This window comes from Solanum stenotomum, chromosome 11 (genome assembly GCF_019186545.1).
Source record: "Solanum stenotomum isolate F172 chromosome 11, ASM1918654v1, whole genome shotgun sequence".
NCBI classification, from domain to species: domain Eukaryota; kingdom Viridiplantae; phylum Streptophyta; class Magnoliopsida; order Solanales; family Solanaceae; genus Solanum; species Solanum stenotomum.
In genome coordinates, this window is record NC_064292.1 from 1742053 (window position 1) to 1761961 (window position 19909).

The 19909-nt window shown below is 35.7% G+C and overlaps 1 protein-coding gene and 1 long non-coding RNA gene across 2 annotated transcripts in view; one reads left to right on the plus strand and one right to left on the minus strand.

The window, feature by feature from the left end:
* The window catches only part of LOC125844279 (uncharacterized), a 31898-nt gene that overhangs the window by 10302 nt on the left and 1687 nt on the right, over positions 1–19909 (plus strand). The window contains exon 2 of the long non-coding RNA XR_007444134.1: positions 2779–2819. This is a non-coding gene — a long non-coding RNA (uncharacterized LOC125844279). The remainder of the gene's footprint in view (positions 1–2778; positions 2820–19909) is intronic.
* Positions 1741–6581, minus strand: LOC125844256 (putative disease resistance RPP13-like protein 1). Its single transcript, XM_049523538.1, has 3 exons — positions 6388–6581; positions 2480–6306; positions 1741–2261 (listed from the first exon to the last, which is right to left on the minus strand). The coding sequence occupies exon 2, from the start codon at positions 6295–6297 to the stop codon at positions 2509–2511; it is 3789 nt and encodes a 1262-aa protein (XP_049379495.1). The 5' UTR covers positions 6298–6306; positions 6388–6581; the 3' UTR covers positions 1741–2261; positions 2480–2508.

Consider the following 19909-nt stretch of genomic DNA (forward strand, 5'->3'; position numbering starts at 1 on the left):
GGGGGGGGGGGGGGTAATAGGACCTTAGTAAAGGTTAGGTGTGTCTCTGAGATTTCGGGCATAGGCTGGGGGTACTTATGCATTTTTCCAAAAAAATAACATGAATTTTATACACTACACAATAAAGTCACAAAACTAATATTTGTCACATTAAAGTAATTAACTGACTGTATCCACTATAACAGTAAAATCACCAAAACAGAGACATGATATTCAGCAAACCTTTGTGAGCTTATAAAATTTGTAAATATCCTCAACATATTACACAATAGCCAAGTGATCATTAACATCAGCAGCATCAATATTAACAATCTATACTAATTTTAGTTTGTCCAAGAGTCCACAAGTAGCCTGAAACATAATTGATCAATTACACTATACACTGATGTTGCTTTATTTTTCTACCATTCAAGGGGATCTCTTTAACGGTTTTAATATCTTCGTTAGCGGTATAAACGCTTAAGATGCATTCAATAATCAAATTATTGTTAAGATGCATTCATAGTTCGAAGGAGAAATCATTGAAAAAGTAACACAAACAGAAATTGTGTAAAATAATAAAATCGATAATATGCCTTTAGAGAAATATTTTCTGATCGAATTAAAGAAAGTGAATTAAACAAAGAAGAGCCAAGTTTGTAACATCTAATTGACTTGGATACACTTTATAGCTGTTATAAGATGAAATTTTAAAAATGTGTAAATGAATCAGCACAGTTTGGAGCTACAGGAAACATTTCTAAACAGGGAAACTAGAAATTTATACCTCAGGCAAAGTTCTCAACGGTGATCCATATCAAAATTAATACCATCGGAATTTTCTATCTTTATCGCGACTTTGTATTCATAAAAAAGAAAATATCCATATCATTCGACGTTTTTCCTTTTCAATGTTAGAGCAAATATATGCATAAACTTGGGTCAGAAATTAATTCAGTGAAATGTGAATTAGGCGACATCAACTTAGCAAACACTTCATAAAGGCATTTGACAACTTCTCATCTTCATAGAATTTAGGAGCATGAGCCGTGGAATGGAAAAAAAACATGCTCTAGTGGCCGCGAAGAACTTGAAACTTTTGATGAGCGGAGGAAAAGAAAGCAAACTTGCAATATACGAGCCTCGACCATCGCCTAAGATCATCGCTTCATTAGGAAGGCAAGATGCAGTGGCTCAATTTTCGTTCACGACGATCATTGGATTAGTCCCCGGGATGATCAAGTCTAAGGATTTATACGTTGGGAAAACAAGGAAGAAAATGGGGCTTCAACCTAAGTAATATATATTGTTTCATTCATGAAATTTAAGATCATTTTGAGTGTGAGAAAATTGTGTCATTTCATGGCCAAAATTTAAAGTTCTACTTACATTTTGCTGTAGACTGTGCATAGGAGTTCAATGGCTATAAATATTTTTTAGTTGTTGTAGTTAATGAGTGTAGGATTTAGTATTCTTTCTTTATTTTGGCTTGTTATTTCGATTTTTTCAAAAATATTTGCACTTACATAGTTATATTTTTAAGTTTACACTTGTATATCGAATATAACGGATATGAGTTGTGGTCTGATAGTTGAGATTTTTCTATCCTTAATTAGAATTTAGGAGCACGAGTTGTGGAATGGAAAAAATCATGTCAGGAGCGCCGCCCCTTGAAATGCGCAAATCCAAATTTAGTCGGACTTCAATGTGGATACCAAGCACCGAATGAGAAAACAATATAATATATCCATCTTCAGTTGCAATTGTTGTTCAAAATCATCTAATCAAATCTCCATCAAATGACTTCAAATTTTATAGAGACAATCTCTTTAGACTATTCCAACAAATCTAAACAACACTTCAAATTTCTCACACACACAGAAAAAAAGACACGATTTGAAATTCAAATCCACTTCTTCGAGCTTATTCAATCATCACGAGTTATCTTTCTAATGTGATTTTCCGCACACAAATCTTACAAAATGAGTACTCTAACCACTAGTTGAGTCCCAAACATATTTACAAATCGAGTTTGTCTACTTACAAAAGAGGCTTGCACTGGAAACATGAAATAGTATCAGCAGTATAGCCCCATCTCGAAGACTTGCCTATAACAGCAGACCTGAGTTCACTGTGGATGACATAATAGCTTTAGCGGAAAGAACAAAAAAATAAAAAATAAATCGTGAACAGATGTAAAAAATAGCAGCAACACCTTAGAAGCACTTCTTGTGGACAATGGATGGACCAGACTTGTCGTACTCACCCTTCAAAATCCACAGCTGATTAAGCACAAAACATGTTCAAGTTAGCAACAAGACAGTTCAAATTAAAGTTTAAAATTGCGAAAGTATATGCAAGAGAAGATATCTGAAGATATTTTGGGATAAACGTCCAACGCATGTTTCCAGAACTAGTGATTAAAAATGAAAAGAATTAACATAAAAGCAAAGTGAAGTAAATGGAAATAAAAAGCTTCCAAGGGAAAAGAATAGCTTACATCTGTTGAAGAGCCATTCGTTTTAATCATCACATGCATTCATCATCGATGTCTATGATGGGAAATTGAGCAATATTTGGCCAGTATTCTCCCTTGTCAAATTCTAGTAGTGGTCTGAGCAATGGACATTTGGAAATATCTAGTTTAGAGAGGGAAGAGGGCATCCCATTTACTGGAAGGGATTGGAGCTTAGGGCAACCATAGATGGTCAGCTGAGAGAGGGAGGAGGGCAGTGCTGATTCAGGAAGTGATTGGAGATTAGGGAAATTCCTGATTTGTAGACTTTGAAGCGAAGTGAGGTGCGAAAACTGGCCTTGTTCCAGCATTGACTGAATTTGAGGTAAATTACCCACAATACATAGATATTGAAGAGAGGTGAGGCTTTTGAGATGTTGGCTGCTTAATGTTTTCACGTTGTCTATTCTAAGTGTTTGAATAGAGGAAGGCAACTCCCAATTCTCACCACCAACAACCTCTTCGTCACTGCCATCATGTTCGATATCTAACCAGTTGAGACAGGGGAGTCTCTGTAAACGCCACTCCTTTCGGCCGTTCACCAGTTTCTTGCACTCGCTGATCAGAAGGAGTTGTAAATTGAAGGGCAATCCTCCTTCAGGAAAGGACTCTATTTCTGGACAATCCCACAGACGCAGTACCTTAAGAGATGGAAGGAGTTCCTGCATACGTTCTGGCAGACACTTCAGCTTATTACAGCCATAAATCGTCAGTGACGTCATCTGGGTCCCCCCACATGCCACCGAAAGTATTTCAACATTCTCACAATTCCAAATATCGAGACTTACAGTGGCAGTAGGAATCAAAAACCTAGTAAGGTTGTGGCAATTAGATACATTCAATGTGCGTGCTGTTGGGAGCAACTCAGGTGATATACAATCACATCCTTCCAGACTCAAAACCTCCAGAAACATCTCACCAACTGGCACCTCCAATTTCAATTTCTTGCAACCTCTTATCTCTATTATCTTCGAGGTAGTGGGCAGTATGCTAAAAGGAAAGGAGGTAACAGAGTTACAATCAATAATATCTAATTCCTCAATCTCCTTCGTTCCCTCAAGTTGGGATCTAAACACTTGAGCATCATCAAAAACCTTTGGACAACCAATAACTTGAAACCTTTTTAAACATGAAAGTTGGATGGGTGTCTCCAGACTGAGTTCAGGGCAATTTATAATGAAAAGCTTCTCAAGTGTAGCGAACTCTCCACTTCCTAGTACGTGCCATTGCTTCCACTTCGGCATATCTTCAAATCTAAGCTCCACAAGAGAGTTAAAAGGCTTTTTGGAGGACAAACTACCATAGAATTCTTCTGACACCTCTGTTAGTCCATGCATCCCTCTAATCAAAAGGAATTTCAAACAAGGGAGTTGTCCTAGTGATGGCAAGGAAGAACAGTTCTTACAGTTAACAACAGACAACTGTACTAGCTTAAGAAACAAAGGATCAGCTAGCCAATTTGGAAATTTTGTCCCTCTATATCCGGTTATTTTGACTTCTTTTATGTTTTTATGTGGGCTAAGCTCATCAAGAATGTCTCTTTCAGTTTGTGAATTGTCGGCACTACTACTTTCACTCCACTCCAGTGATAACTTGTCAACATGATTCTTCTCCCTCATCTTTGCCTTCACAGCTTCCCTTCTATCAACCACATTTTGCAACTCTACAACTGATAGAGATCCATACAAGTTCTGTGCTTCACCCAAATCTTCCATTCCCCAACCACTCAAAAGAAACTTGGCTCCCACTAACACTTGGAGGCTTTTCAACTTGCTCAGATGTAGCGGCATCTTCAAGAGAGAAGTGTTGCTTATGTCAAGATGACGCAAGTTAATCAACTTCTCCATCTGCAGCGGTAGCTCCTCAAGTTCAGCACAAGATGACAGGAGAAGTGTCTCTAAGTTATACAACACACAAATGGAATCTGGCAACCTTTTAATCTCTGTCTGAGAAATATCCAAAAATCTCAGGAGCTTTAATTCGATAAACAAGTCATTTGGCAACTCCTTAATATTGTAATGAGACAATGATAGTACCCTCAAGGATCTTAGTCTAGGCAGTATGTTAAGCTGCACCCTCTTGCTTAGAGGGTGATAACAATTATTGACACTAATACATGTCGGAAGCAATGTCCTCAGCTGCTCCAATTTGTAGAGGGGTGTCAACTTCTCAAAGTCACCACCTCGTCCCATTGAATAAGATAAGTGCCGACTTTTTTCCAACATATCAGATCCATTGCTCTCTTCCAACCTGATACAAAGTTTTGAAGATGCAATTTGGGCTAAATCATTGACAAGGTGATGCATTAAGAATAGTTCCTCTATGTTCCTTTTAGAAGGATTTGGGACCTTTTCGAATAATGATCTTGATCTCAATTCGAGAAAGTACTGGTTGCCTGAATCTTGAATTATCTCATCGTCCTTTGGTACGATACCATTAGCAATCCACAGATGAATAACTTGTTCTTTCCTAAATGGATAATCTTTAGGAAATATTGCACAATAGGAAAAACATCGCTTTAAATGTACGGGAAGATCATTGTAGCTCAACATCAGCGCTGGTAATATGTCATTGTCTGGCAGCTCCCATATTTCACTTCTCAAAATACGTTTCCACTCTTCAACCTCTGATTTGGAGCGTAACATGCCAGCGAGCGTCTTCAGAGCTAAGGGCAGTCCTTTGCACTTATCTGCAATTTGTTTACCGACCTCTTCAAGTTCCGGATGTCCCATAGGATCCATGTTTTCAAATGCATGCCTTTTAAATAAAGACCAAGAGGCTTCAGTAGACAAATTGTCCATGCTAACTTTCTTATTTCCCATCATCAAGGCAACACTCTCTTTGCGTGTCGTCACAATGATCTTACTTCCTATATCTCCTTGTACAAAAACATTTTTCAATTCAACCCACTTATTATAGTTGTTATTCCACACATCATCCAAAACAATAAGGAACTTCTTTCCCTTCAAACTTTCCTTCAATTTGACTTGAAGCTGATTAAGATTGTTGTGGACATCCTTTGAGTCAAATTTGCCAATTTCTTGAAGTAACCCTTTCGTTATTCTCAAAGCATCATATGGCTCAGAAACACAATACCAAGCTTTCAAACCAAAATGGTTCTTCACCCTCTCATCATTGTAAACCGCTTTAGCAAGTGTTGTCTTACCCAGGCCGCCCATTCCAACAATAGGAACTACAGCCAGATTTTTTCCCTTTGTATCCTTAGACAATAAACGTCCAATCAAATTCTCTATTTCATTCTGCCTTCCAATGATACCAACATCATCAACCAAAGAAGTTGAAGGTGTTCTAGTTTCTTGTTTCGTCGAAACAAAATGCTCCTTTAAGCCAAGGCGACCAATTTGCTTTTCCAACACCTCCAGTTTTTTAATAGTGTCTTCCAACTTCTTCTTTATGTTAAGAAAGAAATCATCACTCAAGCACAGGTTGAGATCACTTACTTGCTTGTTGCTTGTTTCTGCAACAATTTGATGCTGGCCTTCCACCTTAAGCCTCAAAGCTTCATAATTGACTTCTTCTATCAAGTTTTCGGCACTTTCCACCGCACTCTGAAGCTTATTTAACCACTGGCTCACAAATTGATTTGATGCTTTCTTATTCTCTGCATCACTTAGCACAATTTGAAGACCAAGCAAAATGTCCCCCAGCTTCTCAAAGAGCTGAACATCATCTGTATGCTTCCGAAACATGTTGAGCAGATCACCGTGAGGAGCAAGCCTATCAAAGAGAACATTCAAAGCTGAAGAGAGAAATGCACCACCAACTGCTAACCCAATCTCCATTTCTGAAATCTGCAAGCAAAACAAGGAAACACAAAATTATTTTTAGAAGATAAATGTTCAAACTTCAATTACTTAACAACTTTATTTTACCTGTTGAATGCCAAGAGCTAAGAGTGATATGTAATCAAGAATGATTTCTCTCCCTCTCTTTTGCTTGTAATTGGTATAACTATGTTTTATCTACAGTCTGCAGCTCACAGCCACAGAAAAAAAAGAGTAGCAAAAAATTATGGAGTCTGCCAGTCTGGAATTCAATAATTGAAGCAAGAGAGGAAGGGTACTTAGGGTGGGGCACTCCAAAGAATATTGTGGTGTTCTATCATAAGGTTTTCTAAAGAAATATCATATAAATTGGAACAATTTTTGTTTTGAAATTTTAATCTATGTGTGTTGATAATTTACAGTTTGCTTATGGAGTGTAAATGAAGTATGGATATAATACCAAAGCTAAATCGATTCTCCAAAAAATATAACACATTAGGAAAAAAGCCTTCATAGTAAAAGTTACCTATGTTGCTTGGATTCTTCAAAAACATCTTTGGGTATGTATCTAATCCTCCAAAAGCTTTGCATTTTTTTAAGATCCAACACCTGTTATGTTGTAATTTTACTATCTTTAGAAAAATCACTTTTTTGAAATGTTCTAAATATAGAACAATTTGAGAAAAAATACTTAGAAAAGAATCGTCACTTAATTTTTTAAAGAAATTAAGAAAACTTAATTTAAAAAGATTTTAACAGATAAATCTTTATAAATTTAGAGAAAATGGGTAAGAGGTTTTCATTTACAATTCAAGAAGTTTTTAAACCATTTGAAGTGTCTGCTAACATGCGGTTATCCTACGACTTATATTAAATATATTTTGAATATTTTTAGGAAAATGATTATAAAAATAATTTACAATATTCGATTAACTTTGAGAAAATAGTTAAATAATAAACATTTTTTTATTTTTGGAAAGGGAAACCTTAATTAAAGTATCTTAATTTAAATACAAATGATTAGGATTTTAACTAAATTAATTAGAAATTATATGAATCATTTTAGAAAACCATTTTAAATTAATGGAAAAATAAGTAAAAAGGTTCGGTCTTAATATATTTAATAAAAAGTATAAGAGTTGATAAAAATGATTTATATTAAAATAAACTAACATAAAGAATATGGTCCATCTTTTGGGAATTTAATTAAGTCAAACCAAATTAAATAAAAGGGTTAGAGTTAAACAAATCAAATAAATAAATGCAATCAAATAAGTAAAGAGGTAATGGACTTGGGCCCATGTTAGCCTTTTCAAGCTGCTGATACTATTGAATCATTTTGGGTTTTGGCCCAATTCTTCAATTCATGAGTTTAGCCCCTTTTACTATGTATATTCACTGTATACACTCAGCGTATATCAGTGTATATCAACATGTATATCATCCCTTTCCCTGCATTTTTTCTTCCGAAAGCTGCATATTTGCTTCCCTTTCAACTTTGTTGGATCGACGAGGCAAACTCGAACTTAAACCTGAGGATATGCAAAGAGGGAGTCCAAAACGGACTCGAATGGAGTTCAAAATGAACTCGGACGAGGAGGTTCATGCACAAAAGGAGATAAAAGTTAATGACTGATCAAGATAAGACTTTACCAACATTAAACAATTTTATTTAGATGTAACAACAATCTTCTCATTTGAATAATAAATAAACACGCCCGAATTATTTATAATAATACACATGTACTCTTAGCAAAATAAGCAACTAGTAATTCTGAAGAAAACATGAGTACTAACAATTAAAATTAATTTCACTAACATGAAGTGATAAAGTACCAATAGTAAGACTAATGACCATTACTAGTGTTGAAACAAACCTAAACCAACAAGATATGTCCAGGAGATAAAAATTGGCCAAAACAGTGAGAAAAATAAAAAATAAAAATACTATCATTATACAAGCTATTGCGACGATAAACAACCAATATATATATTAAGCAGCAAATAATACTAGATATGAGCATTGAAATGATACTAGTCTAATGCCGACTTGACTCTAATGAAAGAAAATGACATATTAAATAATTATGAGAGACATTTAGTGTCATTGGGATTCAAACAAACTTGACAACGTCTTAGATACATAAGCTTAAACCTACAAGCTAAAACAATATCTTATTCAACATGTTCAAAGTTACTGGAAGAGCTCAAGTGCTAAACATGATTATAACACTATTTTTATTTTAATACTCTAAACCAACTATGTACTAATCTTACTGCATAGTGAATTTTAACTCTTAGTGAAGAAAACTAGGACTAGAAATCATCATTAGGATTTTTTATTTTTATTTTTAATTTAATGTCTCATTTGATCATTGATGTGCAAAAAGTTACAATTTTGAGTTTGGCATTCCAAACTTTGTACATGATCATTGAGAAGAGACTAGAGCTCTAGAGACTAACAAAATAAGGAAATTATACACAATTCAAGGTGGATCATACACAAAATGAGAAGGTTTAATTTTAATCTGTCTAAAGGATGGGAGACTCCATTTGTCCATATTGATTAGCCCTCGAATGTTGCTGGGGAGATTAGAGAAGAGGGTGAAGACCTTGATTTCCTCAATTTTGTGACTTAGCGAGGCTAATGCATCAGCTGGCTTGTTAGCCTCTCTAAAACAGTGTACGATACTAAATTTATGGTCCTCAATCATCTTTTGAATCTCCTGTACCTGGTTGCTGATTTTCCAAGGAGGTTTCCACTCTCTTTTTACAGTTTTGGATAAAAGTAAGGAATCTGTTTCTCCAATAGCCATCTCTATGCCTTTGCTAGCGCACCATTGAAGACCATAAAGTAATGCTTCTGCTTCCGCCGTGTTGCTCGTGCCATTGCCCAGAGGGATGGAGTAGGCAAAGATGAAGTCTCCATTTTGGTCTCTTATTATTCCCCCACCTCCACTTTGACCGTTAGAGCAACTTCCATCACTGTTTAATTTTACTCGTAGCGGAGGGGGTTTGATCCATGTTATCGGTATGCTAGTCATTTGTTGGATATTTGCTTCACTAGCTTTGCATATGCTCCTCCAGGTTCCCCCTATATTTATTTTATTGAATTGTTTCTGGGTCACCTGCAAAATGAAGTTAACAATATTAGAGTTGGTTTTGTATCTAGAGGGTCTAGTTCCTTCAAACTTATTACAACATCTTGATTTCCAAAGTTCCCAACAAATAACTTGAGGAAGAATTTTAACGATGTAGTCGGAGATAGGATTGATGGATTTGTAATTCCACCAGCTAAGGAGAATCATTTTGAGATTATTTTCATTGATTCCTATGCCCAGCGGACCAGCAAAGTATCTCCAGATACTCTTTGCGAAGTCACCTTCACAAAAGAGGTGTTGCACATCTTCTAAATCAATTCTAGCATGAGAAGTAGTGCAGCAGTAACAATTGGGTTCGAGGGTAATGCCCATCCGTGCCACTCGATCATCAGTTGAGAGCTTATTAGTAACGGCTCTCCACACTAGAAAAGCCATTTTAAAAGGAATTTCTTTTCTCCAAAGTTTGCCATAGAAGTTGTTGACTTCTTTTTTTTGCCTTAAGTTATCCCAAGTAGACGCAGAGGAGAATTGCCCTGAGTTGGATAGTTTCCAGATGGCCCTGTCATTCTTGTTTTCATCTAACGTAATATCTATGGAGTAGAGTTTGTCCTTGATCTCATTAGTAGGCTTGGAGGTGAAGATATCCCAATTCCAAGTTCTTCTATTGAGGACTTCTCTAAGGTTTACGTCTGGAGGGGTAAAATCCACTGGCATGTGCTTGTATATAGGCCCCCATGAGCACCACTTATCATACCAAAAGGAGACCTCTCCTTTGCCAATTTTCCACTCTATATGAGACTCCATCTCATCTTTGATGTCGCAGATCGCTTTCCAATTCTGAGAATCTCTTTTTTTCCAAGAAGCATTTAAAGGGTGAGAATTATGACAATATTTGGCTAACATAAAAGAGCTCCAAAGGGATTTGGAAGTTCTGATATTCCACCACTGTTTAGCTCTAAAAGCTTTGCTAGAATCAGTGATGCTTCTAAAGTTAGCTCCTCCTTCAATATAAGGATAGCATAGACTATTCCATGATGCCCAATGGTATCTTCCAGCATTTTCCTGCCCTGACCAGAAGAATCTAGCCACAAATTTCTCTATAAGATCCAACGTACCTTTCGGTGGGTTAACAGCAATCAAAAGATGGACAGGTAGTGCCAGGAGCACGTGTTTAATGATGATAGCTCTACCTCCCATTGAAATTAGTTTAGTATGCCAACCCCTGATCTTACCAATTATGTTGTTCACAATGTCAGAATAATACTCAATTTTTTTCTTCCCTGTGGTTAGAGGGCACCCTAAGTATTTAATGGGGAATTTTTGGTATCGCATCCTTGTGATTTTGCTCATTCTGTTGATAACGACTTGCTTGGTGTTGGGGCTCATTGAGATGCAACTCTTATTTTTGTTAATGAGCTGCCCAGACACCTTTTCATAGATGGCTAAGGTGTTGAGGACCCTTCTCATGCTTCTTATGCTTCCGTTGCAGAAAATAATGGTATCATCTGCAAATGAGAGATGATTGACATTAGGACAATGGTTATTCATATAAAAAGAGGTGTACCCAACAGAATTGTATAGATTATTCATCAATTTAGAAAGAAATTCTGCAGTAAGAATAAAAAGAGATGGATAGAGTGGATCCCCTTGTCTTAGACCCCTCTCTGACTGAAAGAATCCATGTCTTTTCCCGTTAACTAGAACAGAGTACCAATTGTGAGATATGTAATTATGAATCAGGTTTGTCCACTGTTCTCCAAAGCCTAGTTTCCGGAGGATCCTCTTCAAGTATTCCCAAGACACTCTATCGTAAGCTTTTGTCATGTCGAGTTTCATCACCACATTGCCACCCCTGTTAGGTTTGTTGATATCACTGATGATTTCTTGAGCCAGCAAAATGTTTTCCGAGATAGATCTTCCTTTTATGAAACCACTTTGGTTCTTGGAGATGATCCTAGGAAGGATGCTAGAAAGTCTGTTGTTAAGCATTTTGGAAATAATTTTAGAAAACACATTACAAAGGCTAATGGGTCTAAAATCTGAAAAGCTTTGAGGGTGATCAATCTTGGGAATCATAACAATGCAGGTGTGGCTATAGAACTTGGTGAGGGTGGCTCCTTTGAAAAAAGAAATTATAGCATTATGGACATCGAGAGAAATAATACTCCAACACTTATGGTAGAACATTCCACTCAATCCATCAGGCCCAGGCAAGCTGTTAGGATCAATAGAGAAAACAGTATCTGTCACTTCCTTGAGCTCAGGGAAGGCATTAATCATAAGGTTATCTTGCTCTGAGATGCAGCTATCAACACAATCTAGGGAACTGAAATCAGTATTGGTAAAATCTTGAGCATACAGGTTCCGATAGTAATTCACCGCTCCATTTGCTATAGCATCAGTGTCTTCCAGCCAGTTATCATTATCATCTTGGATTCTTCTGATATTCAACCTCCTTCTTTTATCTTTAATGGTAGCATGGAAATAGGCTGTGTTAGCATCTCCTTCATTGAACCATTTAACTCTAGCTTTTTGGCTTAGAATGGAATCTTGAATCTTAAGATATCTGGTAAAAATAGCTTTATGCTTGGAGAGTTCACATCTGTTCTCAGGAGAATTATAGGTAATACATTTCTCCTCTAAGTCTCTGATTAGTTTTTCCAACCTCTTAGGTTCTTCATAAATGTCCCCAAACGTCTCTCTCGACCATCCACTAAGAGTTTTAGTGGTGTTCTTGATTTTCTGTTGAAAAATGTAAAGAGGGTTGCCTTGGATGGTGATATTCCAACTGTTCCGAACTGTCTATAGAAAATTAGGGTGGTTGGCCCAAANTATTCAACCTCCTTCTTTTATCTTTAATGGTAGCATGGAAATAGGCTGTGTTAGCATCTCCTTCATTGAACCATTTAACTCTAGCTTTTTGGCTTAGAATGGAATCCTGAATCTTAAGATATCTGGTAAAAATAGCTTTATGCTTGGAGAGTTCACATCTGTTCTCAGGAGAATTATCGGTAATACATTTCTCCTCTAAGTCTCTGATTAGTTTTTCCAACCTCTTAGGTTCTTCATAAATATCCCCAAACGTCTCTCTCGACCATCCACTAAGAGTTTTAGTGGTGTTCTTGATTTTCTGTTGAAGAATGTAAAGAGGGTTACCTTGGATGGTGATATTCCAGTTGTTCCGAACAGTTTGTAGAAAATTAGGGTGGTCAGCCCAAAAGTTTAAAAACTTGAAATACTTAATACCTTGAGATTGGTCCTGCAAATGATCTACAAGCAGAGGAGCATGATCCGAGCAGGTTCTAGAGAGGTGGATAACAGAGGTGTTATTAAGGTTGTCAAACCAACTATCATTATAGACAAGCCTATCAAGTCTCTTCCAGATGGTATGAGGAGGATCTCTATGATCGCACCACGTAACTTTCGGACCTGTGAAACCAGCATCCTGTAGCCCACACTCATTTAAACAATCAATAAAATCTGTGCTTTCCTCCAACCTGTGAGGTCTACCTCCAATTTTTTCCTCTCTGGTAGAAATAACATTAAAATCGCCAATGACTCCCCAAAGATCATGGATATTGGCTGCCATAGTTCTAATATCAGCCCACAATTCTCTCTTCAGCACTTCCGAGCATTTTGCATAAACAACCGAGAGATAGAAAGAAGTGCAGCTGTTATGATCCACTTTAATATGGACATGTTGTTCCTTATCTTGGAGGATGGTAATGTTAATGTCGTTGGTCCACATAAGCCAAATTTTGTTAGAACAATTGTAGAAAGCTCGGTTCATACCCATTTTCCTTTTGAATTTGTCAATCTTACTATTGTCTACCTTCGGTTCTTGGAGGCAGATAAGAGGAAGCTGATATTGGTTTTTGAGAGTTTGGAGTCCCTCAATAGAACCTTTGGACCCTATACCTCTGATATTCTAGGAGATGATCTTAACCATCGGAAACAGTAGGATTGGGGTTGTTTTGCTCCTCCATAGAGGATAACTGAGTGGAGCTACTGAAGAATTGACTTCCTCTAATTTGGTCTTGATTTCTTGGGGATAGATTGTTATGCTGGGCTATTTTATGTTGCACTTGGTTTATCTTCCTGTGATTCATGTCTGTCTGCTTCCCACTGGTGCTTCCTCTTGTGAGTTCATTATCAGAAATAAAGGTTTCCATATCATCTTCGTGGTATTTTTTAGTCATCTCTTGTGGTTGTTTTGACTTGTCCCCTATCGTCATGATCTGATCCCGCGGTTGTTCCTTTATTGCATCCGGTGAATCTGGTACCAATATTTTTTCTCTTATATTATCATCTTCCGTGTGGGTGGCCCCACTAGGTAGATTGATATGGATCCAAGCTACTGTCTTATCAACTTTATTATGCTGCCATTCTCCTTGCAAAATCACTCCAGGAGGTATGGTGATTTTGCTTTCAAACCTTTGCTTTTTGCCTAGGAGATTTTTTATGGGATTGCCTACGTTGGGTTTTGAGCATTCAACATTTTCTTGAACATGTTTCACCACATTCTCTTGATAGGTTTGGTTATCCTTTATGGTGTGTCTGATTCTGAGGTTATGACGATGTTTTATAGTTTTCTCGCTCTGTCTTTCCTTTTTCTTAGTGGCTTGAGCTTTGTCCCATCTGGTATTCTCAGCTTCAGGAATAGTGATCTGCAACTTGTTTTGGTTTTGTCCTTCTCCAGACCCCCCTTTTTTTATGTCCATATTCACCTCCATGTCTAAGTCAGTTAGTTTGTTGAAGGTGTTGCTTTTTTGTTTATCGCATATGTTGACCCCTGTAGTATCTTTCTTTTCCACATTGTCGCCTGAGGACGTTGATGATATGAGTCTCTTGTAATTGATTTTCCCTTTATTCTTCTTATTTTCCACCTTTTGCCAAGCTTCAGATCGTGTATTTTCTACATCTTCCATGTTTACAACAGTGTTCATCAACCTCTGTTCTTTCCCCTGTTGTACAGGCCCCTGCTTGTTGCTCCCTGAGGTTGTGGCTTCCACATGGATAGCTTGCATTTCCCTTTTGTTGGGTTGATACTCCTTTCTGATTTCCTTTTGGCTTTGAAGTTTCTCGTAGTCGGCTTGTCTGTTAATTTGGTTTCCTCCTTGAGGGTCAAGAATAGTTCTCTTGCATTTCTCTTGGGAGTGATCTTGGGTTCTGCAATATTGACAAAAGGTGGGCAGTGTTTCGTATTCAATCTTTTGGTTAAAGGTATCGACTTGTCCTTCAGAATTCCTTATGACCACTTGAATATTGGTGAGCAGAGGTTTCAGAAGATCAATTTCCACACGGAGTTTGGCCGTGGTTGGTCGGGTCTTGGACTGGGTGGCTTTGTCCATTACAATGGGGCTACCAATCGGTTCAACTATACGACACAAAGCGGCCCATTCGTAATAATGCCACGGGAGGTCTGGAAGATTAATCCACACTGGAGCTAGAGTAGATGAAACATTAGGCTTAAAATCAATGGTCCATTTTTGAATTGCCATATTATTGTCTTCTCCCAACTGGATGAAATTGTAAGAAATTATGGTGTTGTAGTTATCTTCATTTTCCACATCGATGAAGACATGTTTTCTATCTTTTGCCCCAATTTTAACATGTCCTTTTGTCGGGACAATTTTGGCAAAGTCAGCCCGAATTTGGTCGATTTGGGGTCTGCTTCGTTCAAACTTTCCTATCAGCGCCCACCTGCATGTCTCCGTAAGCATATCATGTTCTTCTTTAGTGAACTTGACCACTGGTTTCCCTTTGAGGATTTCATGCTTCCTTGGTTGGAGTTTGATCTTGTTCTTCTCATAACTCTGAACTCTTCCTCCCAAAGCACCTTTATAATGCATATTATCAGAAGTGGGAATTTGGATCTGGTTAAATTGGGTCTTATTGATGTTGTTAAAGATTTGGGAGTTTGTAGCAAGAGGGGGGAAGTTGTTAAAGTCAGGTGGGTCTGGCGGTCTGTTTGCCGACGGAGCAGATCGATTAATGTTGAAGCTCATCTTGAGCTCCGTCAAAATTAGCCGTTATCAGGAAATTGCCGTTGAAGAGATAGAGAGAAAAGTTAGAGAGAGGATTTCTTTTTTCTATGTCTTTAATGGATTAGTTTTGTAATTTCTTCTTCTTGTTCATTGTTCTCTCTGTTTCATAAAAACTTTTTGTTGAAATTTTGGATAAACGAGGTGAGTTATGAAGGTTACAAAAGTGATGGAATTGTTGTTGGACAAACGATTTGTTTTGTGAATCTTCAAGTTCATCGAATATCCTTTCAATTTTGTTTCAAGATTGTCGAAAATTTTGAGATTCAAAATTCTTCTCCAATTCATTGAAGATCCTTTCCGTTTTGATTCAAAATCGTTAAAAATTTTGAGTTTCAAAATTATTCTCCTAATTCATTGAAGATTCTTTCAATTTTGATTCAAAATTATCGAAAATTTTGAGAAGATACATCATGAAGATCCTTTCAATTTAAATTGATAAGTGTTGTATTTCTACTAGATATATTAAATAAGAAAGTGTTGCTCATATGATTTTAGGTTTGAGATCGATACATTATTATTTGGTAATTGTTATGTATCAGATACATTTAGTATAAATTTGAATTTACGTATCATAACTAAAAAATTAGTGCATGATACATTATTATTTATGTATCTTATTTTGTTTGAGATCATGAAGATCCTTTCATTTTAAATTGATAAGTGTTGTATTTCTACTAGATACATTAAATAAGAAAGTGTTGCCCATAAGATTTTAAGTTTGAGATCGATACATTATTGTTTGGTAATTGTTATGTATTAGATACATTTAGTATAAATTTGAATTTACGTATCATAGCTAAAAAATTAGTGTATGATACATTATTATTTATGTATCTTATTTTCTTTGTGAGATACTATATTTTAAAATATAAAAAAAATACATTATACATGTAATTGTTTCAAAATAGCTTCTTTTTTGTGCGTGTGATAAATAACACAAAGTTTATGTATCAAGTATATTTCTATTGAACATGATAAACACTAATCAAAGATTCAACAACATTAGAGTTATGTATCAATACCTTAAATATGAACAGTATACATTGCATAAAACAAATGTTATTGTAGCAGTGATGTATCAGATCAATGATAACACTAACAAAGCCTAATTTAAGACTCAAAATAAACGAGATACATTAAAAATCTATATCTTTGATAGTGATGGCCGTGCTATGGCAGATCCAACTTTTTTCTTCTTTTTTTTGGACGTTTTTCAATAGTAGAAACATTAAAAGAAAAATATTTTTTCAAAAAAAAATTCAACGACAATATGATTAACTAAAATTGCAAATGTTCAATAAGATTTCAATGAGGGCAGGGGACGGAGGTAATTTTTTTTTTATTTTTTAAGATGTAAAAATTAAAAAATAATAATAAAAGAAATCGAAAATTGAAGTGATTGAAAGAAATCTACCTCTTGAAAAATTTGAAATCATTAATTGAAAATAGAAAAGATTTGAAATTCAAGAATAGATTATTTGATAAACTTGAGAGAGACACCTTCTGAAAATCAAAATGAATTTGAAATTTGTAACTGCTAAAGAACTGGAGAGAATTTAGGGATAAAATGGAGGAGTGAAATGGGAGTTGGAAACATGGGTTTAGGCTGAAAATAGGAGTGAAATGTTTATGTATCCGGAAGATTTTATGAATTAGGGGAATTAAGGGATTTTTGAATTTTTAAAAAAAGATAGGGATAAATGGATATTAAAGTAAGTAAATATATGTATATAAGTAATTTTCCCTTTAAAAAATTGTCTTGCCCATAACTCAGTCCTCCAGTTTCTGCCAGTTATAAAATGAGTTTGGGTCGCATATGAATAAAAGAGGGATTGAACTTTTTTAATTGGGTTGGGTCTAGAGGTGTTAAAAAATGAGTGAGGTAATTTTTAAAAGACATTATATATAAATATGCCTTTTAACTTGATTTTATTTCATATTTATGTTCTTCAATTTTTGGTGTGCATAAATAGACGTTTAAACTTGTATAAAGTTGAACAAATAGACACAAATGTCCTACATGACAATTTGTGTCCTACATGGTGTCCTATGTGTATTATACCACATATAACTCATGTGTCTACTACTCTACTTGTTCAATTCTATACAAGTCAAAGTATCTACTTGTGTACAACCAAAATTAGAGGACATATATGTTAGTTAAAACCAAGTTAAATAGCACATTTATGTATTATATCAAAAAAAAATTAAGATAAATCTTTTTATCGTTAGTTAAAAATGAAATTAAACAATACAATATAATAAAATTTAAGTAACATTATATTTAAAGTAACAATACATGCAATACAATAGGCAACAACCATGTATGGTTGTTAAGAATTACTAATACTTAGCTGTTAAGACATGAAGTATAATAAAACTCAATATATAGAGAGAGAATTGACAGAGTAAACAAAACATCAAATTCAATTTTCCGATGGACTTTTTCCGATTGCTGCTGGAGGGTTGTGTTTCTGATATCCTCTCCTTCACTTCCCCGAAGGACGCTGCGATTTCCTCTGCAATTTCCCGAGGATTCAATTCTGCTGCTGAATCGGACCTTCTTTGGGAAAAGTTTTTACCGGAGGATTATGAAAATATTAGCTCGAGATATGTCTCTCCACGGATTTGTTCGTCGAAAAAAGAGCTTTACTTTAGTCTCTGTGACTCCCCTGTTCTAATGGATGGAGGCAAATTGGTATGTATTCCATTTCTGAAATTTCATTTTAGGTGTAAATTGGGAAATGGGAAGCCTCTTTTGGCTCATTAATTAGTTGAATTACTCCCTCCGTCCATAATTGTTTGGCAGGTATACTAAAAATAGATGTCCAAGAGTAATTGTCAATTTAAACAATCAAGAAATGATTAGTCACTTTTTTCCAATTCTGCCGTCAATCATTGTGTAGTTCAATTGAAAAGTTATGTGGACTTTTGGTATTCTNTCTCCGAGATGACCAAGTCTAAGGATTTATACGTTGGGAAAATGACGAAGAAAATGGGGCTTCAAGCTTAGTAATATATATTGTTTCATTGATGAAATTTAACATCATTTTGAGTGTGAGAAAATGGTGCCATTTCATTGCCAAAAAATGAGTTCTTCTACTTATTTTTTGCTGTAGAATGTGCATAGGAGTTGCACTGCTAAGAATATTTACAATAGATCCTAAAAAGTTTCTCTTGATCTCGCAACTGTGTGAAGTAATGTAGCTTTCATTTTTATCCAACAGTTCAACCTTCCAGAAACCGTTAATATCTGGTTGTGAATCCATGTAATCATACGATCAATGTTCATCCCGAATCAGCCAAATTATTAAAAAAATAACATGAATTTTATACACTACACAATAAAGTCACAAAACTAATATTTGTCACATTAAAGTAATTAACTGACTGTATCCACTATAACAGTAAAATCACCAAAACGGAGACATGTGATATTCAGCAAACCTTTGTGAGCTTATAAAATTTGTAAATATCCTCAACATATTACACAATAGCCCAGTGATTATTAACATCAGCAGCATCAATATTAACAATCTATACTAATTTTAGTTTGTCCAAGAGTCCACGAGTAGCCGGAAACATAATCGATCAATTACACAATACGCTGATGTTGCTTTATTTTTCTACCATTCAAGGGGATCTCTTCAACGGTTTTAATATCTTTGTTAGCGGTATAAACGCTTAAGATGCATTCAATAATCAAATTATTGTTAAGATGCATTCATAGTTCGAAGGAGAAATAATCGAAAAAGTAACACAAACAGAAATCAAGTAAAATAATAAAATCGATATATGCCTTTAGAGAAATATTTTCTGATCGAATTGAAGAAAGTGAATTAAACAAAGAAGAGCCAAGTTTGTAACATCTAATTGACTTGGATACACTTTATAGCTGTTATAAGATGAAATTTTAAAAATGTGTAAATGAATCAGCACAGTTTGGAGCTACAGGAAACATTTCTAAACAGGGAAACTAGAAATTTATACCTCAGGCAAAGTTCTCAACGGTGATCCATATCAAAATTAATACCATCGGAAGTTTCTATCTTTATCGCGACTTTGTATTCATAAAAAAGAAAATATCCATATCATTCGACGTTTTTCCTTTTCAACGTTAGAGCAAACATATGCATAAACTTGGGTCAGAAATTAATTCAGTGAAATGTGAATTAGGCGACATCAACTTAGCAAACACTTCATAAAGGCATTTGACAACTTCTCATCTTCATAGAATTTAGGAGCACGAGCCGTGAAATGGAAAAAAAACATGCTCTAGTGGCCGCGAAGAACTTGAAACTTTTGATGAGCGGAGGAAAAGAAAGCAAACTTGCAATATACGAGCCTCGACCATCGCCTAAGATCATCGTTTCATTAGGAAGGCAAGATGCAGTGGCTCAATTTCGTTCACGACGATCATTGGATTAGTCCCCGGGTTGATCAAGTCTACGTTGGGAAAACAAGGAAGAAAATGGGCCTTCA

What these genes read in the sequence shown, in the direction of transcription:
- LOC125844256 (XM_049523538.1), bottom strand. Translation starts at nt 6,297, where the DNA reads ATGGAGATTGGGTTAGCAGTTGGTGGTGCATTTCTCTCTTCAGCTTTG.